The sequence below is a fragment of the Cololabis saira genome, chromosome 10, assembly GCF_033807715.1.
Source record: "Cololabis saira isolate AMF1-May2022 chromosome 10, fColSai1.1, whole genome shotgun sequence".
NCBI classification, from domain to species: Eukaryota; Metazoa; Chordata; class Actinopteri; order Beloniformes; family Belonidae; genus Cololabis; species Cololabis saira.
Genome location: NC_084596.1, coordinates 37,906,516 through 37,932,852, shown reverse-complemented (window position 1 = coordinate 37,932,852; position 26,337 = coordinate 37,906,516). Strand labels below are relative to the sequence as shown.

The 26,337-nt window shown below is 42.3% G+C and overlaps 1 protein-coding gene across 6 annotated transcripts in view; it reads left to right on the top strand.

The window, feature by feature from the left end:
• Positions 1 to 26,337, top strand: part of astn1 (astrotactin 1) — a 490,568-nt gene that overhangs the window by 211,320 nt on the left and 252,911 nt on the right. For all 6 annotated transcript variants that reach the window (XR_009783285.1, XM_061732846.1, XM_061732845.1 and 3 more), the window contains 2 exons: positions 142 to 308; positions 4,280 to 4,474. Coding sequence is in view for 5 of the 6 variants with exons in the window: in XM_061732846.1 (XP_061588830.1) it covers positions 142 to 308; positions 4,280 to 4,474 (362 nt within the window). In the remaining variant the exon portion in view is untranslated. The remainder of the gene's footprint in view (positions 1 to 141; positions 309 to 4,279; positions 4,475 to 26,337) is intronic.

The window sequence follows — 26,337 nt, the reverse complement described above, 5'->3', positions numbered from 1 at the left end:
GTCTGTTTACCTGTCCCATCTGGGATCAGTGTTAATGTGGCAGCTTCTCACAGTTTAGGCAGTTTTCAGAACGTGTCCCTTAATGAAACAATAATTCGTAATTGCTAACATCAGTCATTTCAAAATGTGTCCTTTCCATAGTGCCCTCCAGGGCTGAGTCCAATGAAGGATGGGACCGGGTGCTATGACCACCACATTGGCATCGACTGCTCTGATGGCTTCAATGGTGGCTGTGAACAGCTGTGTCTCCAACAGCTGGCCCCTCTAGAGGATGACCCAACGCTCTACAACATCCAGATGTTCTGTGGGTAAGAAAGTACACATTCTGCAGTTTAAATACTTAATTAGTACAATTATTACATTTTCTAACCTTGTCATATCGACTCCTGTCAGACTAACTCGACAGGCTGTCAGACAAGGTAGTGCAAAGTTATATACTGCGTGTCTCTACATCACATTATTAACACGTACGGAATAAGCATGGGACTTTGCAAATTAACAAGCAATTTGGAGTAATGTGTTTATGAGCCAGGGAAGATATTCGCAGACATCAGCGAGAAAGTTGGACCAAAGTGTTAGATCTCCAGAATATATTCCCTTAGTTAATGTAACAAATGTTAATTCAATTAATTTAATTAATTCAAAGATACTTTTTTAAAATTTTCAAGTGAGATATAAAATCAGGCAGTGTTTTAAGCAACGGCTGGCTAAATGCAATTAAAGGGACCCCAACATCCAGCAAATGCAAGCGCTCACTTTGCCTTCCCACACCTGTCTGCCAGGCAGACCTGCAGCCTAGCTGTGAGCCGCTCATGCAAGCTAACAATGTCAGAATCCTTCTATGTGAAAGTACAATCAAAATCAAAACATGCACGCTTCTGTGATGTTTCTAGTGTGTTCACAATATTCTTCTGGCCATGTCTATTCAAATTGCAAATAGTGGGTATAACACAATGTTGTTCAAATGTATGCCACTGAAAATGAAGGAAAACATCCCTCATGTGTCTCAATACTGCTACTTAAACATACCGTTGTTTCATTAATATGACATGTGTTCAGTCCTGCAGCAAAATTTGGGCATTGCACTGTGCGGTTATTGGACAACAAAACTACAAATGGACTGCAACATTTAGTGAATAAATTAGGATTTTCAATGAAAGTCTTGAATCTTTTGTTTCAGAGGGTTTTGTGAAGTGTTTTTTTTTTTTAAAGTCTAAATACAATTTGTTTTGTTTTAAAAATGTTTAAATGTATTTCCATCACTGGCAACTTCTCAAGACACAGCTTACTAGTGATGTGCCCCAAGTTCCTAGTAAAAGAGATGCAACATGAGTCGGATATAATTGTAAATACAAAGTTATTTTAGTAAAATCTGGGATTTTTGTTACTTTCTACAACCAATAAAATAATTTAAAAAGGGGACATGGGGCAATTGATTTTGTGTTTTAAAAAGCGGAGCTGGAACATTAAAATGTCACGAAAGGAAAACAAAAAAATGCAAATCCTTTAGCCAGATTCAACAATAGTGTTCAACTGTTGCAGCTGGAGGTGTATGATTTATACCAATGAGTGTCAAACTCGTGCCGCACACAGAGGCTTGGTAGCTGGGACTACTACAGCTGCATGGACCGATGGGTAAAGTGGACATAATAGTGATTGAAGGCAGTCGCAGGACAGGGAAGGTGGAAGAAGGCCCCTCCAATCACATCATTGAGTCCTGCTAGTAATGTGTAGTAATGTGTCCACGTCTGGAGGGGAACCAGTAATTAAGTAAGTAAGGGATTTCAGGCACAGCTGCAAGTGATGGAGCAAGCATACAGCCAAAAAAGATTACTGCTCATTGAATATGAATGAATAGGTTTGAATGTATATTGAAACATATTAATGTATATTTTATGTAAAAAGCTATTCACTTTCTGTTTAAATGCAAAGCTGTTCATCTAGTCTGTAAAGACATCTGTATTAAATGCGTTTCATACACAAAAATTGTATTCTGGTTCCTAGAGTCGTCTCTTCAATTGAGACTGGTGTTTGTTTTATCTTGACCCAAGTTCAGCCTAGAATGCTCAGACACCCATCCAGTATTTTCTATCTCCAAAATATTACACATCTTTGTGTATGTCCCTTGGGCCCTGACTATTCTCAGATCCTTCTTGTTTACCTCTTTTTCCTGCTGTACAATGTTGGGATTTGGGAGTTTGAAGTTTCGGATCTTGGTCCAACACTTCAGGTCCGCTCTGGTTTGCTTTGATCTGTTGTTGAGGAGACTGTCATTGTGGTGAGGGCGTAATGACCTTGTGCTATTTGTGTGAGGCTGTGTGTTGGAACAGCACCAATGCAAAGTGAGTGGTACATATCAAGATGCGGGTATGGAAGCTTCTCTATCCTAACTTGCACTTTGATTCAAATTTGAAAGATCTGCATTAGTGCTGTGACAGAAGTCGTTGGTTTGCATGCTACAAGAAATAATTTCCTACCATTTTTAATTAGGATGTCTTTCATACTTTATATTTTAATTATATGTATTATGTACTTTTCCCCAAAATGAAAAAGATATCAATTATAAACTACTTTTACTCATAAGTGGTCTTTCGCTTTCTCCTCATGTGGGATTCCATATTTACTTTCATTTACTTGTTTACAGATTTTCTCCCCACTCCTTCAAATTCTCTAGAAATCAATAATATAAATTTCTTTCGTTTTGGAAGGCCTGAGTGCACTAACATCACGGTGGTTTGTGCACAGCATCCCGATAATTGGATAGAAAGCACCCATAGGAACATTGTCTGTGAGGAATTTATGGGACGAGTTAGAAATTAATTTGTCATCATGATATGTTGGAGAGGAGTTTTTGGAGCAGATGAAGGGCATGGAGGGCACGTTCAAGCTGTATTTCTTCATATCTGACACTTTCTCCAGAGAGTAAACTGAGGCAGTACCTTTTGCAGGAGACTGCAAATTACAAGTTGTTCTTTAGAAACTCTGGAGGTGTTAACGATTAGTTATTCAATCTTTGGAGACCTCTTATCAGCCATAACAATTGACAAGAAGATTTAAGAAGAACCACCATTGTGCTGTTACTAGAATCTTCCCCTGACGATCCTAGGAATGTGAAAAGCTGCCAAAGTCAATTTTAAGGTTTCCCTAGATATCTTCTAAAATGAGATGATTTTTAATGATCTACACATGTGAAACACAACAATTTCTCATTACCAGCCCCTTTCTAATCGAACACAACAAGCTATTGTTATCTTACCATCAAACATGCTGCAGGCGCAGGATTTCATGTCAAATTTGCATAAACGGCCGATCAAAACTGCTGCTCCATTTAATTCTTAACAACGGCATTTTGTTGTTGTCTTTTCCTGTAACGCAGACGTGGCTAATCCTTCCCATCAGAGAGTGGCATTTGCTTTGCGATCGTTGGTATTCGGGGAGAGCTGTTTCTATGGTGTAAATCCCTGAAAGATAATCCTCTCTTCAACCCATCCCTCATTTCGCTCCCTTTATTTTGTCTGCCTTTAGTTCATTTCACAGAGTTTGTTGCACTCTACAATGTCAAAACAACATCAGTTAGAAGACTTCATGCTTTAAGAAATCAATAGAAATATAGAACTGAATTTAATGCTTCTACATTGAGACGTCTTAGTTGGGTGAATATTCCATCATAACCCCACAAAAGGATAATTGGCAATATCTCTGAGTAAGAGTTAGTGTTGTATCAATAACCTTGTGAGCTTAAATCAACTGAATGAACAAATCTTAGAGAGCAGCAGCTGATTGAAGTGTTGGGTGAGTGGAGACTCATTTCATGGCAAATAGTGGCAATAAGCTGATGGTATAACATTGTTGACAAAACATGGAGACTAGAGAGACTTGTGGGGTCGCCAAGTTACAGGACAGTAAACTAACCAGCAAGATAAGCAGCTGATGGTTAGTTATGTAGTCTAACCCACAGTTAGGTTCTACCACCACCTTCTGATAATGCTTAAAAACCAAGTTTATTTTCTGCAAGCCAGTTTTAATTAAGAAAGAGTAAAGCGAAGAACAAATTTGCCCGTGCAGTTCACATATGACAATTGTTGATCCTCTTAACAACAATTTTATTTTTTTAACCTTTAACCGTAAAATGAAATGGCAAGTGATACCTCATCAGTCCCCAGAGAGAGAATATATTACATATTAAGTCATAAAGTAAGGTAACATGGCAGTTTAATCAAAGGAAGAACGGACAGAAGGAAATAATATATCAGTTAAATTAAAGTTTCTGTCACTGCAGGTGCATTGAGGACTACAAGCGTGGTCCAGATGGGAGATCGTGCCTGCCACTGTCAGAAGCCTGCACTGAGGGTGTAGACTGTGGTGAAACAACAGACATCCCTGCCAACCAGACTGTCTTTGGAGACCTTTTCTACGGATATAACAACCACACCAAAGAGAGCACCCCTGGACAGATTCTAAAGGCCACTTTCAGGTAAACACAAGCTGTTGGTGAACTGGAGCCCGTGGGATGTTGTTCTGCCATTTGTATCTCAGCAGGCAAACTGGAAGGGAAGGTTTGGGCGCTTGGCTCCCACAGCGCTGACATGATGGTGATAGATCTGTGTCAGTCAACATACTTTTAAAATGGTTTCATACATTTCAACAAAATGTTGAATGTGTCAAAAGGTAGATATTGACTAATTGTTATTGTTACAGAAAACATTCTGAATGAATGAATTAATTATGAATCAGATTTCAGGCTGAAATCAGATGGAAAATGTAATCAACAGGGCTTTAAAATTATTTTCTTTTTTTTTCTTTTCACATTTTCCACTTTCTCTTGTTTTTGCCACTTTATTCTCAATAGATTTATCTGCAAAGCGATAGTAAATGTATGAGTAATGAAAAATTCTCTCATTTTGTGAAGTGTCACACTCACACTTTCCACTTGTATTATTATAATCATCATCATGAGTGCATCATAACATTTGCCCTGCTAAGAGGTGTTTACCCTTGATTACTACTGTCCAAATAACTTATAGATACAAAAAGGAAGAGGAAAGCTAGATCTTGCTGCTATTTAAACAATTGGTGTTACAGTTTTGAAACATTTTGAATAATAATAACTGTAACCTCTTTCACAATGCTGATCTCATTCGTTTAGTCTGTACCTCCTCTGTCTTCCTGCCTTTGACCCAAAAATCAATTTTTGCAGAATATATTGAAGGCTGTCTTTCTAAAATACACCTGAAGGAGCGATGAAAGAAGATGCTTGCTGGAGGAGGTTGAAGCAAGGATACTCTAGTGTGTCCTTAGCAGAGTCTTTTTAGCATCACACTTTAGCATAAACACATTATTTCTGTTTAATTTGAAATAGTTAAACAGGTTAGTGCTAGAAATAAAACAAGTATTGCAGTTGTCACATTCGACATTTGTTGAGAACAGCTGGAAATTACCAGTTATCCTTCTGTACTTGAAAGTTACACAATGTCTTTATCAGAAGTAGACAGGAAATTGCGTTTAACCTTTCTTTTACCCTTTTTTGCATTGATTATGTTTGCATTTTTACCCCCTCCACTCTAAAACTTTATTGTCTCATTAGCTAGTGAAATAACATGGTTAGGGTTAGGCAATGTAATTACTCAGTTGGGGTTAGGAATCAACTTGTTGGGGAGCAGTTGATCGCTGTGATATTAAATCTGTCAGCTAAATATTATATATATATATATATATATATGATTCAAGTTTGAGTTTTCGAGGGGTTTGTCAGTAAGCATCACAAGATAATACCATATCTAATACAAGTAAATGCCAATAATTTAGATCTAGGTACAGTAGTGACTGTGAATACTTACCAAAACATACAGTACTTCTCAAAAGAAATCAAGGCAACACTAAATCTTTATAGTATTACATCAGGTCAGTTAAACTTCTCGGATCTCAATCTAATTATGACTATTTAATTATTATTTTGATTTTTCAGGGAACACACCTGTAGACAGTGTAAATGAGACATAAATACTAGTTTTGAAAGTGCATACATGAAACTTGTTGTGATGTGCCCAATGATCCAAAGCAACATTCACGTGTCAAATCGCAGTATTATGTAAACCACACAGGTCATGTGGTTTCTCTTTCATAAGTTGTGCTGGTATTAGAGTACTTACAAAGTGGTTAATCACCCCTGTATGCATGTTGCAATCATTTGCACTGAACTCAGGAAGCCAGAAGGTCAGCGAAGGCATCTGTGGTCCAGGAATTTAATTTGGACCGTGCATGGATTTCGACGCCAGAGGCAACGCACTCACTTAGAGATTCACCACCAGACTCTAAGAGAGAGAGGGATGGGTGAGGCAGGAAAGTTAATATCATCAAGAATCCAAATCTCAAATGCTCTGATCTCATTTGAAGGCGATTTTGAATGGAAAGCACAGTCCGAGCCAGACTTTGACAAACACAAAATGCCTTCTTGTGCAGATGAGTTGGTAGAGGAAGTAGACTCTACGGGGGAGGATGTTTATTGGAAGGCCTAATTAAGGAGTTAAAGCAACATATAGCAGCAAACAAATTAAAACTGACCAGGAGCCAGTGTGGAGAAATAGAATTGAATCTGCCCAGATGAGCACTTGAATGTAAAACAAACATGTTACAGCAAGAGAGCATTGCAACTGAGAGACCAGAGATCCATCTGAAGTTTGGTGTAAGTGGAGCATATTTCTATGGAAATAAAATTTTGTATTTCAAAGCCTTGAGAAAAAAAGGTCTGCTGATAAATTACTCAATACTGCAAAGGGATCTTCTAAACATCAGCTAATGTTGCCATAGCGTTTAACATCTATGTCAGATAACCTTCCCACTCCCCTTTCCCCTCTCGAGGTTAAATCAGTAAGATATACAAATATTCAAAGAACCAGGGGTGTGGTTGGTAAGTTAAATTTAATGTTTTATATTCATTTGTAGAAAAAGGTATTTGATCAAACCTGAATCTGAAAATCCATGTATCAGCACAGATTTAAATTCCATCATTTCAAAAAGAACAGTAGTAATAACAGTACTACAATAACAGTAGTTTTTATCTCATTACGGCAATGCTGATTTGCTTGTGATTATGATGAATTGACACCATCTGATTAGTAGCTTTTGCTACAATTCAATGTCATTCAAACACCTCTTCTTGCTTCGGCGCATATCTCCTTAAACGTTCTCTGTTGCCAGCCAGTAGCTACTTCTCCAGTCTTCACCAGAGACTGTGGCGTTTCTCTTTCCCAGTTTTGCACAGTTTAGCACACCAGTTAACACTAGTCATGGGACGATATGAAAATTTCATATCACGATATTAGTGGACAAAAATATCACGATTACGATATTATCACGATATTAGCGTGTCGCTTATAAAATTCTTAAAATGCAAGGAAAAACACTAACCGTGGATCCACTGGTTCCTTCAGAACATTTATTCTCAAATCATTCTCAAGTGACACTTGAGGTAGAGAACAAATAGTGTACTGTAAATGTTATGCATTACAAAGTGTAAACTATAGTACCGGTACTTATTTGAACTTTCTTTTTTTGTAAGAAAATACTTCCCTGAGAGTCGAAAGAAATAAGTGACAAATAGAAATAAAGTGACAAAGTAGAGCCAAATGCACACTGATTGTATTACTCTCTGAAACTTTAACAGTGGCTGGCTGCCTGCTACTTAGTACGGCTCTCTGGAAAAATAATAAAATAAAGGCACTGCTCTGTAGTATACAAAACAAAAGCTGCATGGCCAACACAAAGATTGAGTGAAAATAAAGTGCCACAGTAGTCAAATGCACACGGATTGTACTACTCTCTGAAAAAATATGAAATAAATAATAATAATAAATAATATTAATAAAATACATGAAAAAAATAACACTGGCTTCTACCTGGCTGGTAGCCTTGTGTGACAAAAAAAAAAAAAAAAAAAATTGGCGATAATTACAGTACCCCACGATAACGTTATCGCAGCCGTTTTTAATCGCGATATACGATAATATCGTATATCGCCCCATTCCTAGTTAACACCACCCTTGTGTTCACTAGAAGAGTCTCTGCGGATATCTAGCTCACCAAGCTAGCTCGTCTGAAAGATGACTTGTGCTTAGCAACCGGTGGGTTGCACCTGACAGTGGTGATGAGTGTGATCCCGGGGTGGATGCTGGGCCGCAGGCTGCAGTTAGCTGAGTTACGCATCTGGACTTACCTGCAACACCTGCAGCCATGGACAACATGCTGGATTTGATTGATGAGGACAACCACAAGGAAATCTCTGAGCTCCTCATGGAGTTCAGGCCTCCAGCAGTTACACATACATTACCTGGAGCTGCTTGTGGTTTTCTATAAGGCAATTTCTCCCATTTCTCCATCATGTTGTCAGAGAGGGTTGCGCTGCCTTCGGTTGCACATGCTGGCGTGCAAACAGATCCTTTGGAGCAGTGGGTGTCTCCTGTCTCTTCGGTGACACATGTTCCAAGGATTTTAAATCAGGGGGCACATCTGGTGTCCAGGGTCACACCGTTGTATGGTGAATGGACTCTGCATCCAGCCATTGCTGAGCAGGTGTGGGGTTACTACGGCTGAGCAGCGTTGGATTTGTTTGTCTCTTGGGAGAAGGCACAGACCGTGTCTGTTTTAAGGCCGGGACACACCAACCCGATAATCGGCCATTGGACACCGTCGGGCAGTCGGGCGAGGTCAGTGACTCGAGTCGGGTTGGTGTGTCCCGGCGTCTGAATATGCATTCTTCTTTTGGCTGACATGTAGAATCAGCCAATATCCGTCGGCCTCTATGACCAATCTGATTGGTGGAGTGCTAGCCCATGACTAGCGAATAAGGGTTGACCACAAATGACTATGGTAAACATACTAGAGCAATGGCACAGACGCTACACTACACTCTATCATGGTATCGATTTGGATTGTATTTCATTGTATTATATTTTCATTATTAGCCATCATATTTTCAATCCCTCTTGACTTCTATCAGAAATAAAAACACTGACTGATGACAGTGGGCTCTGTTCAGAACTCTACACTAGAGCGATTTGTCATTTCTGGTTGTTCTTCTCTCCTTTTCTTCCTGGGTGTGATCACAGATTAGCGTCGCCTGCAGTTATGGGGATTTATTACACCTCGCGCACACGCAGAATGTACACTCAAGTCAGTGTTGCGGTCGTTTGTCGGGTTGGTGTGTCCCGGCCTTTATGCGCTGCATGTTGGGGGCGTGACTCCTGGCATGGACGCACTAGCATCCCCTTGTACGCCTTCCCTCCTTTGGCTCTAATTGGGACCATCGGGACCTAAAGATGTGATTAGCACCATTCAGAGTGCAGGGGGATACCACGTCCTTTATGACTGTAGATGGAGGGTGTTTAAGGAGTGGTGCCACTAGAAGGACACGTCTCCTTTCATTCCCCAGTTGGGCCAATTTTGTAATTCCTGCAGGAGTTAATTGACAAAAAGAAGGCTTAGGCTATTTACAACCTGGTACAAATATCAATGTATGCTATTTGCACCTGTGTATGATTACAAGTGCAGAGCAGTTCATAGTTTATAGAGTTGTGATGAAAGCAGTATATAATTTCTGTAAACACATTTTATAAACACAATCATCCTTAATCTACTTCTGGTAGCCTTGCTCTGACCCTTCACCTAATACTGCAGTGCTTTGCAAAATTTTGTTAAAGGTATTGTGACATCATTTTTAACATGCTTTTAACACTATTAAAAGTCTTGGCCAACATCCCTCAAATGTGTCTAAAAGGGTGTATCAAGAAAAACTTCACTCCAGTACTCCATTCCTGGCTTTTTATGACGGTGTTTTTTTGCGCCGTGAAAAACGCGTCCTTTTCCCCCTTTCCTGTCAATCATTGCTCCGCTCCTCCTCCCAACCTCCTCCAACCCAACTGCTACAAACTTCTGCCGTCTCCACACACACGCTCGCACACCGAACCACAAACACCCACACACACAGCCCCGACAGGGCGACTACAGCCCGGGGATGAAGTCCGTGACCAGAGGACTCGACTGGAAGTCGAGTCCTCTGGTCCCGGACTTCTAACAGCGGCGTCGGAGAGTTAAGCCGGGAGCGACAGGCGAAGCATGCACGGAAAAGCAACACCGCAAAGTAGTCCACTGCAAACAATCATAAAAATAAAGGCATGCAAGCAGCAGTGTCCTCTTATCTTAAGTCCAGTCAGTGGCCGCGGGTCTTCTTAGCAGTTGTCCTCCGGTGATGAGAACAGAAGAGGCTCTAAACAGCTCCGTGTTAAGCCTGATTTATGGTTCCGCGTTAAATCGACGCAGAGCCTACGCCGTAGGGTTCAGCGTACGGTGCGCGTCGCCGCGTAACCCTACGCCGTAGGCTCTGCGTCGGTGTAACGCGGAACCATAAATCAGCCTTTATGGTGCGCTGGAGAGGAGAGGAGGCAGGGAGCTGGGTGGAGGGGGCGGTGATTTAGCGGGTCTATACGTAACGGCCCGCCACCAAACCAGATGCGCCGTTTTTGCATAGTTATGCGGAAAATCCCAGAAAGCACACAATACACTGAATGTTAAAAGTTAGTTGTTTTTTGGGTGTAATTGATGTCAAGACACCCAACAAAACACAAAAAATCAAGAAAAATGTGTTTTTCATGTCACAATACCTTTAATGCACCAAAAATTAAAACCAATGTGAAAAGTTAGTCAGGAGCCCTCTTTCATCAGTATCTTCACTGTTTCACTGCTAGTTTGGAAGTTCTGTGCTTAATTACTGGACTAAAAACAGCCATTTCTACTATCAAAGTGTACTGGGCTGCTATATCTGTGTGTCATGCGGGCTCCGAAGTTAGAAACAGACAGCCAACATCCTTTGGTCTGCAGCTTTATGAAGGGAGCATGCAAGCTACTCCCGTTCTCCAGGTACTTGGTGCCCCCATGGGACTTGGCTGTGGAATAGGAGCGTCTCTCTCCAGACCTCTGTTTGAGCCACTGGATAACATTGACCACAAACACATGTCCTTAAAGAATGTGTTACTTTTCGCTTTGGCATCAACCAACGTCTCCCATTGTCCTTGGAGCATTTACTGACCAGGAGTCGGGAACATTTCTTTTCAGCTGAAGAGCAGCAGCTGAGTGTGCCGTGTCCAGTAAGAGCTTTGTGGACTTAAGTAGACAGGACTAGGTTTTCGGATGGGTGACCAATTATTTTATTTAGTGGGCCAAACCCCATAGGGGCAGGCCCATAACAAAGCTTTTAAGGAATACGCAAGGGGGCGTATCCTAAAGTGAGACACTTTCGTAGGTAACCCTGAGGACCTGGAAGGATAACGGGTGGATGTGCTAAAATCTTTTATCAATTTCTGCTGTTTATAAAAACCAGAAAAAGGATGCAGTCCTGGTTGAGGAGAATTTGAGTTTAAATTCTAAACACTACAGAAAAAGATTTTACACTCGTTATCTCAGTTTTGTTGGCTGTGAAGCAGTAACTGTACTGCAGTTTCTGGTATCAGCCGTAATATGAAATATTCATCACATTTGACACGTTAACAGCTGTTTAGTGAAAGGGAGTTGAAGTATGAAAGTTTTTAATGGATATTCTGACTTGTCCTGTTAATTAGATGGTTCAGCTGCCGTTGAAACTCATTATAAACTCCAATACTAGCAGTTACTGATTTTCTTTTCTTTATAACTATCAAAGAATATTTGGCAAATACAGATGCAACCTTGCAGATGGCAAATTATCCAGGCAATACCCCTCGTTTCCATCCCTGCTGGACTGAAATGCTGATGACCACACAGTGTGCAGTTTGCTGACTGTACCCAAATGACCCGTAATCAAAGAACCTTTTCAACCTGTGCAACTTTCAGTTGTTGCGAGCAGCCACTTGAGGCAATAAAAATGCAAAGTTGCAAACAACTATTGACTTAGGAAATGGTAAGTAAAATATGCAAGTGAATCAGCACTGTGACCCTCGTTGTCACGTCCTGATTAGACATCCTGCTTGCCTTTGAGAAAACAAAGCTCAGACAGACAGAGGGAGGGAGAGAAAGAAAATCTTTTTTGTGATATTCACTGGCGCTTCTTCAAAAGCTCCCGCCCCGCTGTGCTGGAGTGGCACAAAGCATCTGTTTCCATCGTTCAGTGAAAGAAGAAGTCAACATTTTATGTTGTTTAACCACCACTGGAGGTTTGTTGTTTTTATTTTTCTTTCACTCCAACCGTCATTATGTTTAACTTTTTGAGTTTTGATCCATCTGTTATTGTATGTATTTTTTCTTTCTTTCTTCGTCACTGTCGTAACTTCTACTGTATTTATTTTTTTTCTCTCCATCCTTTTTTCAGTCTCAGGAAAAGCCATGTATTGTAAACAGTCACACAAAATTATTTTTATTTATTTATCTGTGTGTGTGTGTGTGTGTGTGTGTGTGTGTGTGTGTGTGTGTGTGTGTGTGTGTGTGTGTGTGTGTGTGTGTGTGTGTGTGTGTGTGTGTGTGTGTGTGTGTGTAGGGGTGTTGGGCTTGGTGAACAGGGAAAAGGGGAAGTGGGGGTGGGGGGCTGAGAGCAGGTGGTCGCTGATATGACACTCGCCAACACAGAAAAAGCAGACATTGTGTTGAGGTATGCACATAATGCATGGTCTCACACCTTCACGCACAGAGCTGCAGTCCTTTGAGCTTCGTCTCCGGAGGGCATCGATACTCACACACAGAGCTGGTTTGATTCTCGCTACCCAGCATGACTCCCCTATGGTCCATATTTTAAGCTCACTGAATCCCTGAATCACTTTTTTTCTTTTTTTTTTTTTTTTTATTATTATTTGTTAGTGAAAGCAAATCTAAATCAGTCTCCCTGTGCAGAAAGGTTGTTTTCATTTTAGAAAAAAGACACGCATCCCGTTTCGTGCCATTGGCAGCCGGCTGATGGAACAATAGATGATTTTAGATACAAAGTGACACGAGACTCGATGCACCCGCACCGCGGGAGGAGGTCCTATCAGAGTGACATCTCTAGAGCATGGGGCTCGATATGATCCAGCTTCAAATTACAGAGCTCAGTAGCAGGGTCTCTATCTCCCTGCCTCTGTGGGTGTCAATGGACTCCAGTAATGAGATGTTAAAAAGCTAACCTCCTCTCATTACTCCTTACCGTCATCCCCCCTCTTCCTCCTCCTTCTCCTCCTCCTCCTCTCCCTATTCCTTTCTCACTCGACAAGCTCAGAGCAGGTTTTAATGAATATTTTAGTGCCCTTTGTTCTTGTTCTGCTCCCTGGTTGGGATCAATGATTAAGATGGTGCGTCTACCTGACAACCCTCCCTCCCAAACTAACCCGTTCCAACTACTTTATTCAGGGATCCCTTTTTTTGTTTTTACAGTTCCACATTACATTACATTGGTTCATTTCAGCTTTCTGTACCACACCCTCAAGAGGAATATTACATTGACTCATTTAAATAAAATATGTGAAATGTGTTTGCTGCAGACTAATCGAGGCAGTGGCGTGGGAGTGGGTTTCTGGTGGCTGTCATTGTCTTTTATTGAAAGCCATGAGGTTATTGAGTGTCATAGTCAAGGGGATCATTGTGAGAATGGCAGACAAAAGCTGTTGCAAATCAAAAGTATCCAAGTGTTTTTGTCACAAGATGCATTTTCATTTTAATTCTTGGAACAGGTGGCTGCTTCACTGATTTACTATATCTTCCTGAAGAGAGAGAGGGAAAAAAAGATAATAATTATAATAATAATGGCTTCAGTAAGTTTTGGCAGTTTAGCAAAAGTTCTTTGAACTTCAAAAGTGAAAATGAATTATGACATCCTTACAGAGCCAGATGGTTGCTAAATGTTACATGTCATCTTCTAACAAAATTAACTATGAAAATTGTCAGACATCAGTGCTTTGAAAGGAACCAGACCTACGTCCCACTTAGCCAGTCTTTAAGAGAAAAATCACTGTCTTCAGCAAAATGACCGAGATTCAGTCATTACATTTCAAATTTGTGTGCTTTGTTAAGATGACAGCTGAAATCATGCATAATTACTTTCAGCAGGGAGTGACAGATGTTTGACTCACATGTAATAAAACACCAACTAACCTCGTTTGTTATTATATCAGACTATGACTGTGGCCATGGGATCCACACAGTGCTGTACAAGGAAAAGGCAGACGGCAAAAGAAAACAAAAAACTAAAATACAGGTAACGTTTCTTTGCCGCCTGTCATGTCATGCTTAGTGCGGTGCGGCTTCATTTGATGTACAGACCAAAGGAATTTGATCCGACTCAGCTGATGAACTCTGGTTCAACCCTCCTGGTGAAAGAAAGAAAGTGTACCGAACCAAAACATTGAAAGCCTAGACTAGCATGATTTGGGGACTGAATTAAGCCTATAGATTTGTTTCTGTAGGACTGCATAGTTCACAGTTCTGTATGATTAATTCATGCAACCTCTTTTACTGCTTTGCTCTGTCTCTTCACCGACTCCATCGAAGCAACCATCTAAACAGGCGGCTGCACTTCAGTTTCAAGGTGATCTTGTTCTTTGTTTTTTTTATTCTTCCTTACACGTTTTACTTTTGTCTTTGCTGTATCGGACCAATACAATACTACAAGTTTAAAAAATCATCAGGTGATTCTGATCAGAAAAACAAAACTAAGGTGTGCAAGCACCCTGGTTACATTGTGAACTAGGACCAGTCAGATGAGACTGTGCAGTGAGGGGTAGGAATTAAGCATCAAGCAAGTGCCTTAAACTTTGGTATCATAGTGAGAGTGCTCATCAATTTTACATTTATGGACAATAAAAAAGAAAATAAATTAATACTGAGTAAAAACTACTCTTTTTAACAGTGAATTTTATTGAATTTTTAACAGTTCTTGTACACCTAGGACTAGGAGTTGTTTTTGACAACAACATCTTCCTGTCAAGGGCAGCTGATGCTCCCGCTGCTCGCTGTCTCCACTAGTGAAAGGCTGACAGGCACAGATGTAAACAACAGATTCGTTCCCATCAGTAGGTGTTTATGGCATCTACAGAGTGGGTAAGTACATCCACAACACCGAGTTATGAGCAGCCCACATCTTTTCTGTTCAGTACCAAAAAGAGTTTTGAAGGAGCGACCCGCATCGATCTAACTAAGGTCAGCCCACTGCCATTCATCATCCTCTCGGTACATGTGCGGAGGCCTCCCGACCACTTTTATAGTTTTCTATCCTTTCTCAAGCTTAGTAAAACATTGAGGAGGGGATGGTGGTGCTAAGGATTTCTGTTATCTATTACTGCATATGGCACATTTGCTTTGATTTCTATTATGCAGTGTTTCTTTGCTCCAGAAGTTCAGTTTGAATGAAGAAGTGTCAGCCTAGTTTAGTGTTTTACAACACTGTCCAATCAGCAGTTACCATTTCTTCCCTAGAACCTTGTCTGCCCCTGCCGGTGGGATCTGCTGTTCTAACGCTATGACCTTCCTAAAAGCAATAGTTTTGTGATTTGTAAATATTTTTTTCTTAGTCACAGCTCAGCCCCTCAGAGCTTTTGTGAATGAAACGCTACATTGATCATGGTGCTAATTAACAGGAAAACTGTTGGCCGTGTTAAACATAACCACCTCATGTGATCTTTTTTTTATAGCCACTGATGGGACATGTTTACAATGTGCAGGACTATTTTTAGGGCCCGAGCACCTTCAGAGCGAAGGCCCTATTGTATTTGCAGGAATTTTTATTATTAGGGCCCGAGCACCTTCAGTGCGAAGGCCCTATTGTATTTGCAGGAATTTTTCTTATTATTTTTTTTTTTCTTCTGACAAAGTGATGGCCTTTTTGCCCCCCTTAACATGCCCAAAAAGTCACCAAATTTTGCACCCAAGTCAGGCCTGGCGAAAAATTTGATATTTAATGGTTTGCATTAATGGGCGTGGTAAAATGGCTCAACAGCGCCACCTAGAAAACTTTGTGCCTCAAGCCCCACGATACGGTTTGACGTACATGCACGAAAATCGGTACACACCTGTATCATGGCGCAACTTAAAGAAAAGTCTCTGGGCGTCATGTCGAGAAACCGAACAGGAAGTCGGCCATTTTGAATTAATCGTGTTATTTTGGCGAAATTTATGCCTTCCTTCGGCAGTTAATTCAGCCCGAACCGTAACGTTCCCCCAAGTGTGTTATACATCAAAATGTGCGTCTCCATCCTCCGACCCCACGCATTACTTTTCTCTTTCAAAAGTGTTACCGTGGCGACGCTAGACGCCAAAAAGCGTGCCCACCCTTCATCTGATTGGTTCGACAGAAAAAACTTTGTGCCTCAAGCCCCATAATACGGTGTGACGTACATGAAGGAAAATCGGTACACACCTGTATCATGTCACAACTTAAAGAAAAGTCTCTTGGCGCCATGGCCTAAACCGAACAGGAAGTCGGCCATTTTGAACATTCTGAATTAATTGCGTAATTTTGGAGCAATATATGCCATTCCTTCGAGAGTTAATTCAGCCCGAACCGTATCGTGAACCCAGATGTGTTATACATCAAAATGTGCGTCTCTATCCTGCGACTACACGCATTACTTTTCTCTTTCAAAAGTGTTACCGTGGCGACGCTAGACGCCAACAAGTGCACCCCCCCTTCATCTGATTGGTCCATATTTGATAGTTCCCCAAAAGGCACCAAATTTGGCATGCAAGCCAGGCCTGGCGATAAATTTGATATGTCATGGTTTGCATTAATGGGCGTGGCAAAATGGCTCAACAGCGCCCCCCGGAAAACTTTGTGCCTCAAGCCCCACAATACGGTTTGACGTACATGCACGAAAATCGCTACACACCTGTATCATGGCACAACTTAAAGAAAAGTCTCTTGGAGCCATGGCCGAAACCGAACAGGATGTCGGCCATTTTGAATAAATTGTGTCATTTTGGCGAAATTTATGCCATTCCTTCGGCAGTTAATTCAGCCCGAACCGTAACGTGCACCCAGGTGTGTTATACATCAAAATGTGCGTCTCCATCCTGCGACAACACGCATTACTTTTCTCTTTCAAAAGCGTTACCGTGGCGACGCTATACGCCAAAAGGCGCGCCCCCCCTTCATGTGATTGGTCCATATTTGATAGTTCTCCAAAAGTCACCAAATTTTGCATGCAAGCCAGGCCTGGCGATAAATTTGATATTTCATGGTTTGCATTAATGGGCGTTGCCTAACGGCTCAACAGCGCCCCCTAGAATACTTTTCCCTGCCATAACTTTTGAATGGTTTGACATAGAGAGTTGTGGGTGGTGTCATGGGACTCTGTAATGAGTCCTTAAGCTTCGTTGGCCTTAATTAGCCCCGCCCCTTCTTCTGATTGGTTGTCCCGATTTTCTGCTATAACTTTGGAATGGTTTGATATAGAGAGTCGTGGGTGGTGTCATCAGATTCTTTATGGAGTCCTTGACCTTCATTGGCCAGAATTAGCCCCGCCCCTTCTTCTGATTGGTTGTCCCTTTTTTCTGCTATAAATTTTGAATGGTTTGACATAGGAAGTCATGGGTGGTATCATGGGACCCTGTAATGAGTTCTTGAGCTTCGTTGGCCTTAATTAGCCCCGCCCCTTCTTCTGATTGGTTGTCCCGATTTTCTGCTATAACTTTGGAATGGTTTGACATAGAGAGTCGTGGGTGGTGTCATAAGATTCTGTATGGAGTCCTTGACCTTCATTGGCCTGAATTAGCCCCGCCCCTTCTTCTGATTGGTTGTCCCTATTTCCTGCTATAACTTTTGAATGTTTTGACATAGAGAGTAGTGGGTGGTGTCATCAGATTCTGTATGGAGTCCTTGACCTTCATTGGCCTGAACTAGCCCCGCCCCTTCTTCTGATTGGTTGTCCCTTTTTTCTGCTATAACTTTTGAATGGTTTGACATAGGAAGTCGTGGGTGCTGTCATTTCTGATATGCTTATGGGGGGCGGTGGACGTGAGTGCGAGGGCCCGTTCATCGCTGCTTGCAGCTTTAATTAGGGCCCGAGCACTTGCAGTGCGAAGGCCCTATTGTATTTGCAGGAATTTTTATTATTATTATTATTAGGGCCCGAGCACTTGCAGTGCGAAGGCCCTATTGTATTTGCAGGAATTTTTATTAGGGCCCGAGCACCTTCAGTGCGAAGGCCCTATTGTATTTGCAGGAATTTTTATTATTATTAGGGCCCGAGCACTTGCAGTGCGAAGGCCCTATTGTAATTGCAGGAATTCTTCTTCTTCTTCTTCTTCTTCTTCTTATTGTTCTGACAAAAGGAAGGCCTTTTTGCCCCCCTAAACGTGCCCAAAAAGTCACCAAATTTTGCATGCAAGCCAGGTCTGGCGAAAAATTTGATATTTAATGGTTTGCATTAATGGGCGTGGCAAATTGGCTCAACAGCGCCCCCTTGAAAACTTTGTGCCTCAAGCCCCACAATGCGGTTTGTCGTACATGCACGAAAATCGGTACACACCTGTATCAGTACACAACTTAAAGAAAAGTCTCTGGGCGTCATGTCGAGAAACCGAACAGGAAGTCGGCCATTTTGAATTAATCGCGTCATTTTGGCGAAATGTATGCCTTCCTTCGGCAGTTAATACGGCCCGAACCGTAACGTGCACCCAGGTGTGTTATACATCAAAATGTGCGTCTCCATCCTGCGACTACGCGCATTACTTTTCTCTTTCAAAAGCGTTACCGTGGCGACGCTAGACGCCAAAAAGTGCGCCCACCCTTCATCTGATCGGTTCAGATAGAAAAAACTTTGCGCCTCAAGCCCCACAATACGGTTTGACGTACATGAACAAAAATCGGTACACACCTGTATCATGTCGCAACTTAAAGAAAAGTCTCTTGGCGGCATGGCCGAAACCGAACAGGAAGTCGGCCATTTTGAACATTCTGAATTAATCGCGTAATTTTGGAGCAATATATGCCATTCCTTCGAGAATTAATACGGCCCGAACTGTATCGTGAACCCAGATGTGTTATACATCAAAATGTGCGTCTCCATCCTGCGACTACGCGCATTACTTTTCTCTTTCAAAAGTGTTACCGTGGCGACGCTAGACTCCAAAAGGCGCGGCCCCCCTTCATCTGATTGGTCCATTTTTGATAGTTCCCCAAAAGTCACCAAATTTTGCATGCAAGGCAGGCCTGGCGATAAATTAGATATTTCATGGTTTGTATTAATGGGCGTGGCAAAATGGCTCAACAGCGCCCCCCGGAAAACTTTGTGCCTCAAGCCCCACAATACGGTTTGACGTATATGCACGAAAATCGGTACACACCTGTATCATGTCGCAACTTAAAGTAAAGTCTCTTGGAGCCATGGCCGAAACCGAACAGGAAGTCGGCCATTTTGAAATCTGATTGGTCCATATTTGATAGTTCTCCAAAAGTCACCAAATTTTGCATGCAAGACAGACTTGGCGATAAATTTGATATTTCATGGTTTGCATTAATGGGCGTGGCCTAACGGCTCAACAGCGCCCCCTAGAATACTTTTTTCTGCCATAACTTTTGAATGGTTTGACATAGGAAGTTGTGGGTGGTGTCATGGGACTCTGTAATGAGTCCTTAAGCTTCGTTGGCCTTAATTAGCCCCGCCCCTTCTTCTGATTGGTTGTCCCGATTTTCTGCTATAACTTTTGAATGGTTTGACATAGAGAGTCGTGGGTGGTGTCATCACATTCTGTATGGAGTCCTTGACCTTCATTGGCCTGAATTAGCCCCGCCCCTTCTTCTGATTGGTTGTCCCTTTTTTCTGCTATAACTTTTGAATGGTTTGACATAGGAAGTCGTGGGTGGTGTCATTTTTGATATGCTTATGGGGGGCGGTGGCCGTGAGTGCGAGGGCCCGTTCATCGCTGCTTGCAGCTTTAATTATTATTATTATTATTATTTTCCTGACAAAGTGAAGGCCTTTTTGCCCCCCTTAACATGCCCAAAAAGTCACCAAATTTTGCACCCTAGTCAGGCCTGGCGAAAAATTTGATATTTAAAGGTTTGCATTAATGGGCGTGGCAAAATGGCTCAACAGCGCCCCCTTGAAAACTTTGTGCCTCAAGCCCCGCGATACGGTTTGACATACATGCACGAAAATCGGTACACACCTGTATCATGGGACAACTTAAACAAAAGTCTCTTGGGGTCATGCCCGAAACCGAACAGGATGTCGGCCATTTTGAATTAGTCGTGTCATTTTGGCGAAATTTATGCCATTCCTTCAAAAGTTAATTCAGCCCGAACCGTAACGTTCCCCCAAGTGTGTTATACATCAAAATGTGCGTCTCCATCCTCCGACCCCACGCATTACTTTTCTCTTTCGAAAGCGTTACCGTGGCGACGCTAGACGCCAAAAAGCGTGCCCACCCTTCATCTGATTGGTTCAGACAGAAAAAACTTTGCGCCTCAAGCCCCATAATACGCTTTGACGTACATGAACGAAAATCGGTACACACCTGTTTCATGTCGCAACTAAAAGAAAAGTCTCTTGGCGACATGGCCGAAACCGAACAGGAAGTCAGCGATTTTGAACATTCTGCATTAATCGTGTAATTTTGGAGCAATATATGCCATTCCTTCGAGAATTAATTCAGCCCGAACCGTATCGTGAACCCAGATGTGTTATACATCAAAATGTGCGTCTCCATCCTGCGACTACACGCATTACTTTTCTCTTTCGAAAGTGTTACCGTGGCGACGCTAGACGCCAACAAGCGCACCCCCCCTTCATCTGATTGGTCCATATTTGATAGTTCCCCAAAAGGCACCAAATTTGGCATGCAAGCCAGGCCTGGTGATAAATTTGATATTTCATGGTTGGTATTAATGGGCGTGGCAAAATGGCTCAACAGCGCCCCCCGGAAAACTTTGTGCCTCAAGCCCCACAATACGGTTTGACGTACATGCACGAAAATCGCTACACACCTGTATCATGGCACAACTTAAAGAAAAGTCTCTTGGAGCCATGGCCAAAACCGAACAGGATGTCGGCCATTTTGAATAAATTGTGTCATTTTGGCGAAATTTATGCCATTCCTTCGAGAGTTAATTCAGCCCGAACCGTATCGTGCACCCAGGTGTGTTATACATCAAAATGTGCGTCTACATCCTGCGACACCACGCATTACTTTTCTCTTTCAAAAGTGTTACCGTGGCGACGCTAGACGCCAAAAGGCGCGCCCCCCCTTCATGTGATTGGTCCATATTTGATAGTTCTCCAAAAGTCACCAAATTTTGCATGCAAGCCAGGCCTGGTGATAAATTTTATATTTCATGGTTTGCATTAATGGGCGTGGCCTAACGGCTCAACAGCGCCACCTTGAATACTTTTCTCTGCCATAACTTTTGAATGGTTTGACATAGAGAGTCGTGGGTGGTGTCATCAGATTCTGTATGGAGTCCTTGACCTTCATTGGCCTGAATTAGCCCCGCCCCTTCTTCTGATTGGTTGTCCCTTTTTTCTGCTATAAACTTTGAATGGTTTGACATAGGAAGTCGTAGGTGGTGTCAAGGGACTCTGCAATGAGTCCTTGAGCTTCTTTGGCCTGAATTAGCCCCGCCCCTTCTTCTGATTGGTTGTCCCTTTTTTATAATAAAATCGCCACGAGCCGCCAGTCGCTCTCGCGCTGACTCCCGCTTCCTGATTCAAACGTCTGCCGGCCCCGCCCCCCGACCAATCGGTGGCGAGTAGGGTGATGACGGCCCCGCCTCCCGACCAATCAGTGGCGCGGAGGGTGATGACGGCCCCGCCCCCCGACCAATCGGTGGCGAGTAGGGTGATGACGGCCCCGCCCCCCGACCAATCAGTGGCGAGTAGGGTGATGACGGCCCCGCCCCCCGACCAATCAGCTCCCTGTAATGTGGTGACGTCAGAAATATTCCCAGCTCAGCCCGGTTACAACCTTGGCAGAATGGTTACAGAAAAAGTAATAATTAAAATAGTTGGGTTTTACTAATATTTATAACTTACAAATATTTTAAAAAATTAGAAAAAACAGCTCCAGACTTACATTACTAAATATCGATATGTTGGTCTCTCCTAAGTCAGTAGGTCAAATAGAAATGAGAAGCTGAGTCTTAGCTCAGCCAGAGTGTTCCCGTCTTTGGTGTCAGAGATCAGAGTTCGATTCCCGCAGTATCCAGACTTTTTTGTCAGCAATTTTTTTTTTCTACATCAATATGTGCGTCCCTGTCCTGCAACGACGCACATTACTTTTCTCATTTAAAAGCGTTACCGCGGCAACGCTAGACACCAAAAAGTGCGCCCACCCTTCATCTGATTGGTTCAGAGGGAAAAAACTTTGAGCCTCAAGCCCCATAATACGGTTTGACGTACATGAACGAAAATCGGTACACACCTGTATCATGTCGCAACTTAAAGAAAAGTCTCTTGGCGCCATGGCCGAAATTGAACAGGAAGTCGGCCATTTTGAATTAATTGTGTAATTTTGGCGCAATTAATGCCATTCCTTCGGCAATTAATACGGCCCGAACCGTAACGTGCATCCAGGTGACTTATACCTCAAAATGTGCGTCTCCATCTTGCGACTACGCGCATTACTTTTCTCTTTCAAAAGTGTTACCGTGGCGATGCTAGACGCCAAAAAGCGTGCCCCCTTAATCGGATTGGTCCATATTTGATAGTTCTCCAAAAGTCACCAAATTTTGCATGCAAGCCAGGCCTGGTGATAAATTTGATATTTCATGGTTTGCATTAATGGGCGTGGCAAAATGGCTCAACAGCACCCCCCGGAAAACTTTTCTCTGCCATAACTTTTGAATGGTTTGACATAAAGAGTCATGGGTGGTGTCATGGGACTCGGTATTGAGTCCTTGACCATAATTGGTGAAAATTAGCCCCGCCCCTTCTTTTGATTGGTTGTCCCTATTTCCTGCTATAACTTTTGAATGGTTTGACATGGAGAGTCGTGGGTGGTGTCATCAGACTCTGTATGGAGTCCTTGACCTTCATTGGCCTGAATTAGCCCCGCCCCTTCTTCTGATTGGTTGTCCCTTTTTTCTGCTATAACTTTTCAATGGTTTGACATAGGAAGTCGTGGGTGGTGTCATTTCTGATACTTATGGGGGGCGGTGGCCGTGAGTGCGAGGGCCCGTTCATCGCTGCTTGCAGCTTTAATTATTATTATTATTATTATTATTATTATTTTCCTGACAAAGTGAAGGCCTTTTTGCCCCCCTTAACATGCCCAAAAAGTCACCAAATTTTGCACCCTAGTCAGGCCTGGCGAAAAATTTGATATTTAATGGTTTCCATTAATGGGCGTGGCAAATTGGCTCAACAGCGCCCCCTTGAAAACTTTGTGCCTCAAGCCCCACGATACGGTTTGACGTACATGCACGAAAATCGGTACACACCTGTATCATGGCGCAACTGAAAGAAAAGTCTCTTGGCGTCATGCCCGAAACCGAACAGGAAGTCGGCCATTTTGAATTAGTCGTGTCATTTTGGCGAAATTTATGCCATTCCTTCGAAAGTTAATTCAGCCCGAACCGTAACATGCCCCCAAGTGTGTTATATATCAAAATGTGCGTCTCCATCCTGCGACAACACGCATTACTTTTCTCTTTCAAAAGCGTTACCGTGGCGGCGCTAGACGCCAAAAAGCGCGCCCACCCTTCATCTGATTGGTTCAACAGAAAAAACTTTGTGCCTCAAGCCCCATAATACGGTTTGACGTACATGAACGAAAATCGGTACACACCTGTATCATGTCGCAACTAAAAGAAAAGTCTCTTGGCGCCATGGCCGAAACCGAACAGGAAGTCGGCCATTTTGAACATTCTGAATTAATTGCGTAATTTTGGAGCAATATATGCCATTCCTTCGAGAGTTAATTCAGCCCGAACCGTATCGTGAACCCAGATGTGTTATACATCAAAATGTGCGTCTCCATCCTGCGACTACACGCATTACTTTTCTCTTTCGAAAGTGTTACCGTGGCGATGCTAGACGCCAACAAGCGCACCCCCCCTTCATCTGATTGGTCCATATTTGATAGTTCCCCAAAAGGCACCAAATTTTGCATGCAAGCCAGGCCTGGCGATAAATTTGATATTTCATGGTTTGCATTAATGGGCGTGGCAAAATGGCTCAACAGCGCCCCCCGGAAAACTTTGTGCCTCAAGCCCCACAATACGGTTTGACGTACATGCACGAAAAACGGTACACACCTGTATCATGTCGCAACTTAAAGAAAAGTCTCTTGGAGCCATGGCCGAAACCGAACAGGAAGTCAGCCATTTTGAATTAATTGTGTAATTTTGGCACAATTTATGCCATTCCTTCGGCAGTTAATTCAGCCCGAACCGTAACGTGCACCCAGGTGTGTTATACACCAAAATGTGCGTCTCCATCGTGCGACACCACGCATTACTTTTCTCTTTCAAAAGTGTTACCGTGGCGATGCTAGACGCGAAAAAGCGCACCCACCCTTCATCTGATTGGTCCATATTTGATAGTTCTCCAAAAGTCACCAAAATTTGCATGCAAGCCAGGCCTGGCGATAAATGTGATATTTCATGGTTTGCATTAATGGGCGTGGCCTAACGGCTCAACAGCGCCCCCTAGAATACTTTTCTCTGCCATAACTTTTGAATGGTTTGACATAGAGAGTCGTGGGTGGTGTCATGGGATTCTGTAATGAGTCCTTAAGCTTCGTTGGCCTTAATTAGCCCCGCCCCTTCTTCTGATTGGTTGTCCCGATTTTCTGCTATAACTTTTGAATGGTTTGACATAGAGAGTCGTGGGTGGTGTCATCAGATTCTTTATGGAGTCCTTGAACTTCATTGGCCTGAATTAGCCCCGCCCCTTCTTCTGATTGGTTGTCCTTTTTTTATAATAAAATTGCCGCGAGCCGCCAGTCGCTCTCGCGCTGACTCCCGCTTCCTTATTCAAACGTCTGCCGGCCCCGCCCCCTGACCAATCAGTGGCGAGTAGGGTGATGGCGGCCCCGCCCCCGACCAATCAGTGGCGAGTAGGGTGATGACGGCCCCGCCCCCCGACCAATCAGCTCCCTGTAATGTGGTGACTTCAGAAATATTCCCGGCTCAGCCCGGTTACAACCTTGGCAGAATGGTTACAGAAAAAGTAATAATTTAAATAGTAGGGTTTTACTAATATTTATAACTTACAAATATTTAAAAAATTAGGAAAAAAAAGTTCCAGACATTTTATCGCTATGTTGGTCTGTCCTAAGCCAGTAGGTCAGATGAAAGGAATAGCTGAGACTTAGCTCAGCCACATTATTGCGGTCTTTGCTGCCAGAGGTCGAGAGTTCAAGCCTGGCTTGAAATGCCAAAATTTTTGTCAGCAACTTTTGTGTTTTTTTTACATCAAAATGTTCGTCTCTGTCCTGTGACGACGCACATTACTTTTCTCTTTCCCCTTCTTCTGATTGGTTGTCCCGATTTTCTGCCATAACTTTTGAATTTCAGTGGAGTTTGCGCGCGCAGCTCCCGCGGGGGGAGGGGCTGATGTTCAGCGCGGCCGCCATCTTGGTCGAGGCGCCGCATTGACTGCCTGAGAACGTCGGGCGTGGCCGCCATCTTGGATCGGTATCGCTTTAACTCTAGAGCGTTCACTTCTATTGTGGAAGGAGGTGTCTGCATAAGTAAAATAACTATAACTCACTTGATTTTCAACCGATTTTCACGCGGTTTGCTTTGTTACAAACGGCAGACATGTAGCTATGATACAGGATGCTTGATGTACGTTAAATATGCAAGCTTTCATGCTAAAATACGTTCTGCAGGTAGTCACACTTCAGGTATACACACACACACACACATATATATATATATATATATATATATATATATATATATATATATATATATATATATATATATACACACACACACACACGCACACACAATATACACAATACAAAATACAGTATAGCATATTAATGAATGTATTAATATATTTGAATAACAGACATAACAAGCTTAAAAACAAAAAACATAACGGATGTCAGCATACAATTGTCATAATGGAGAAAAAAAAGAAACATTTGGAAGGAGTGTGTGTGTGAGGAATTGTATATTAGTGTTATAAATTGAAATTATATAATAATGCAATTGCTATGATATATAATTTTACAATATAATACAGTCAAAAATATATGAAATGAAGCAACATACAATGCAATAATACAATATGCTATATTACTGGGTACGCTAATATGAAATAACAACATGTAATATAATATGGTATAATAGATTAATATAATATCATACATTCTGGACCATGAGATACAGCTGTACTGTATGATCGTCGTTCATTTGAGTGATCTGATTTTTTTTTTCATGGTTTGCATTAATGGGCGTGT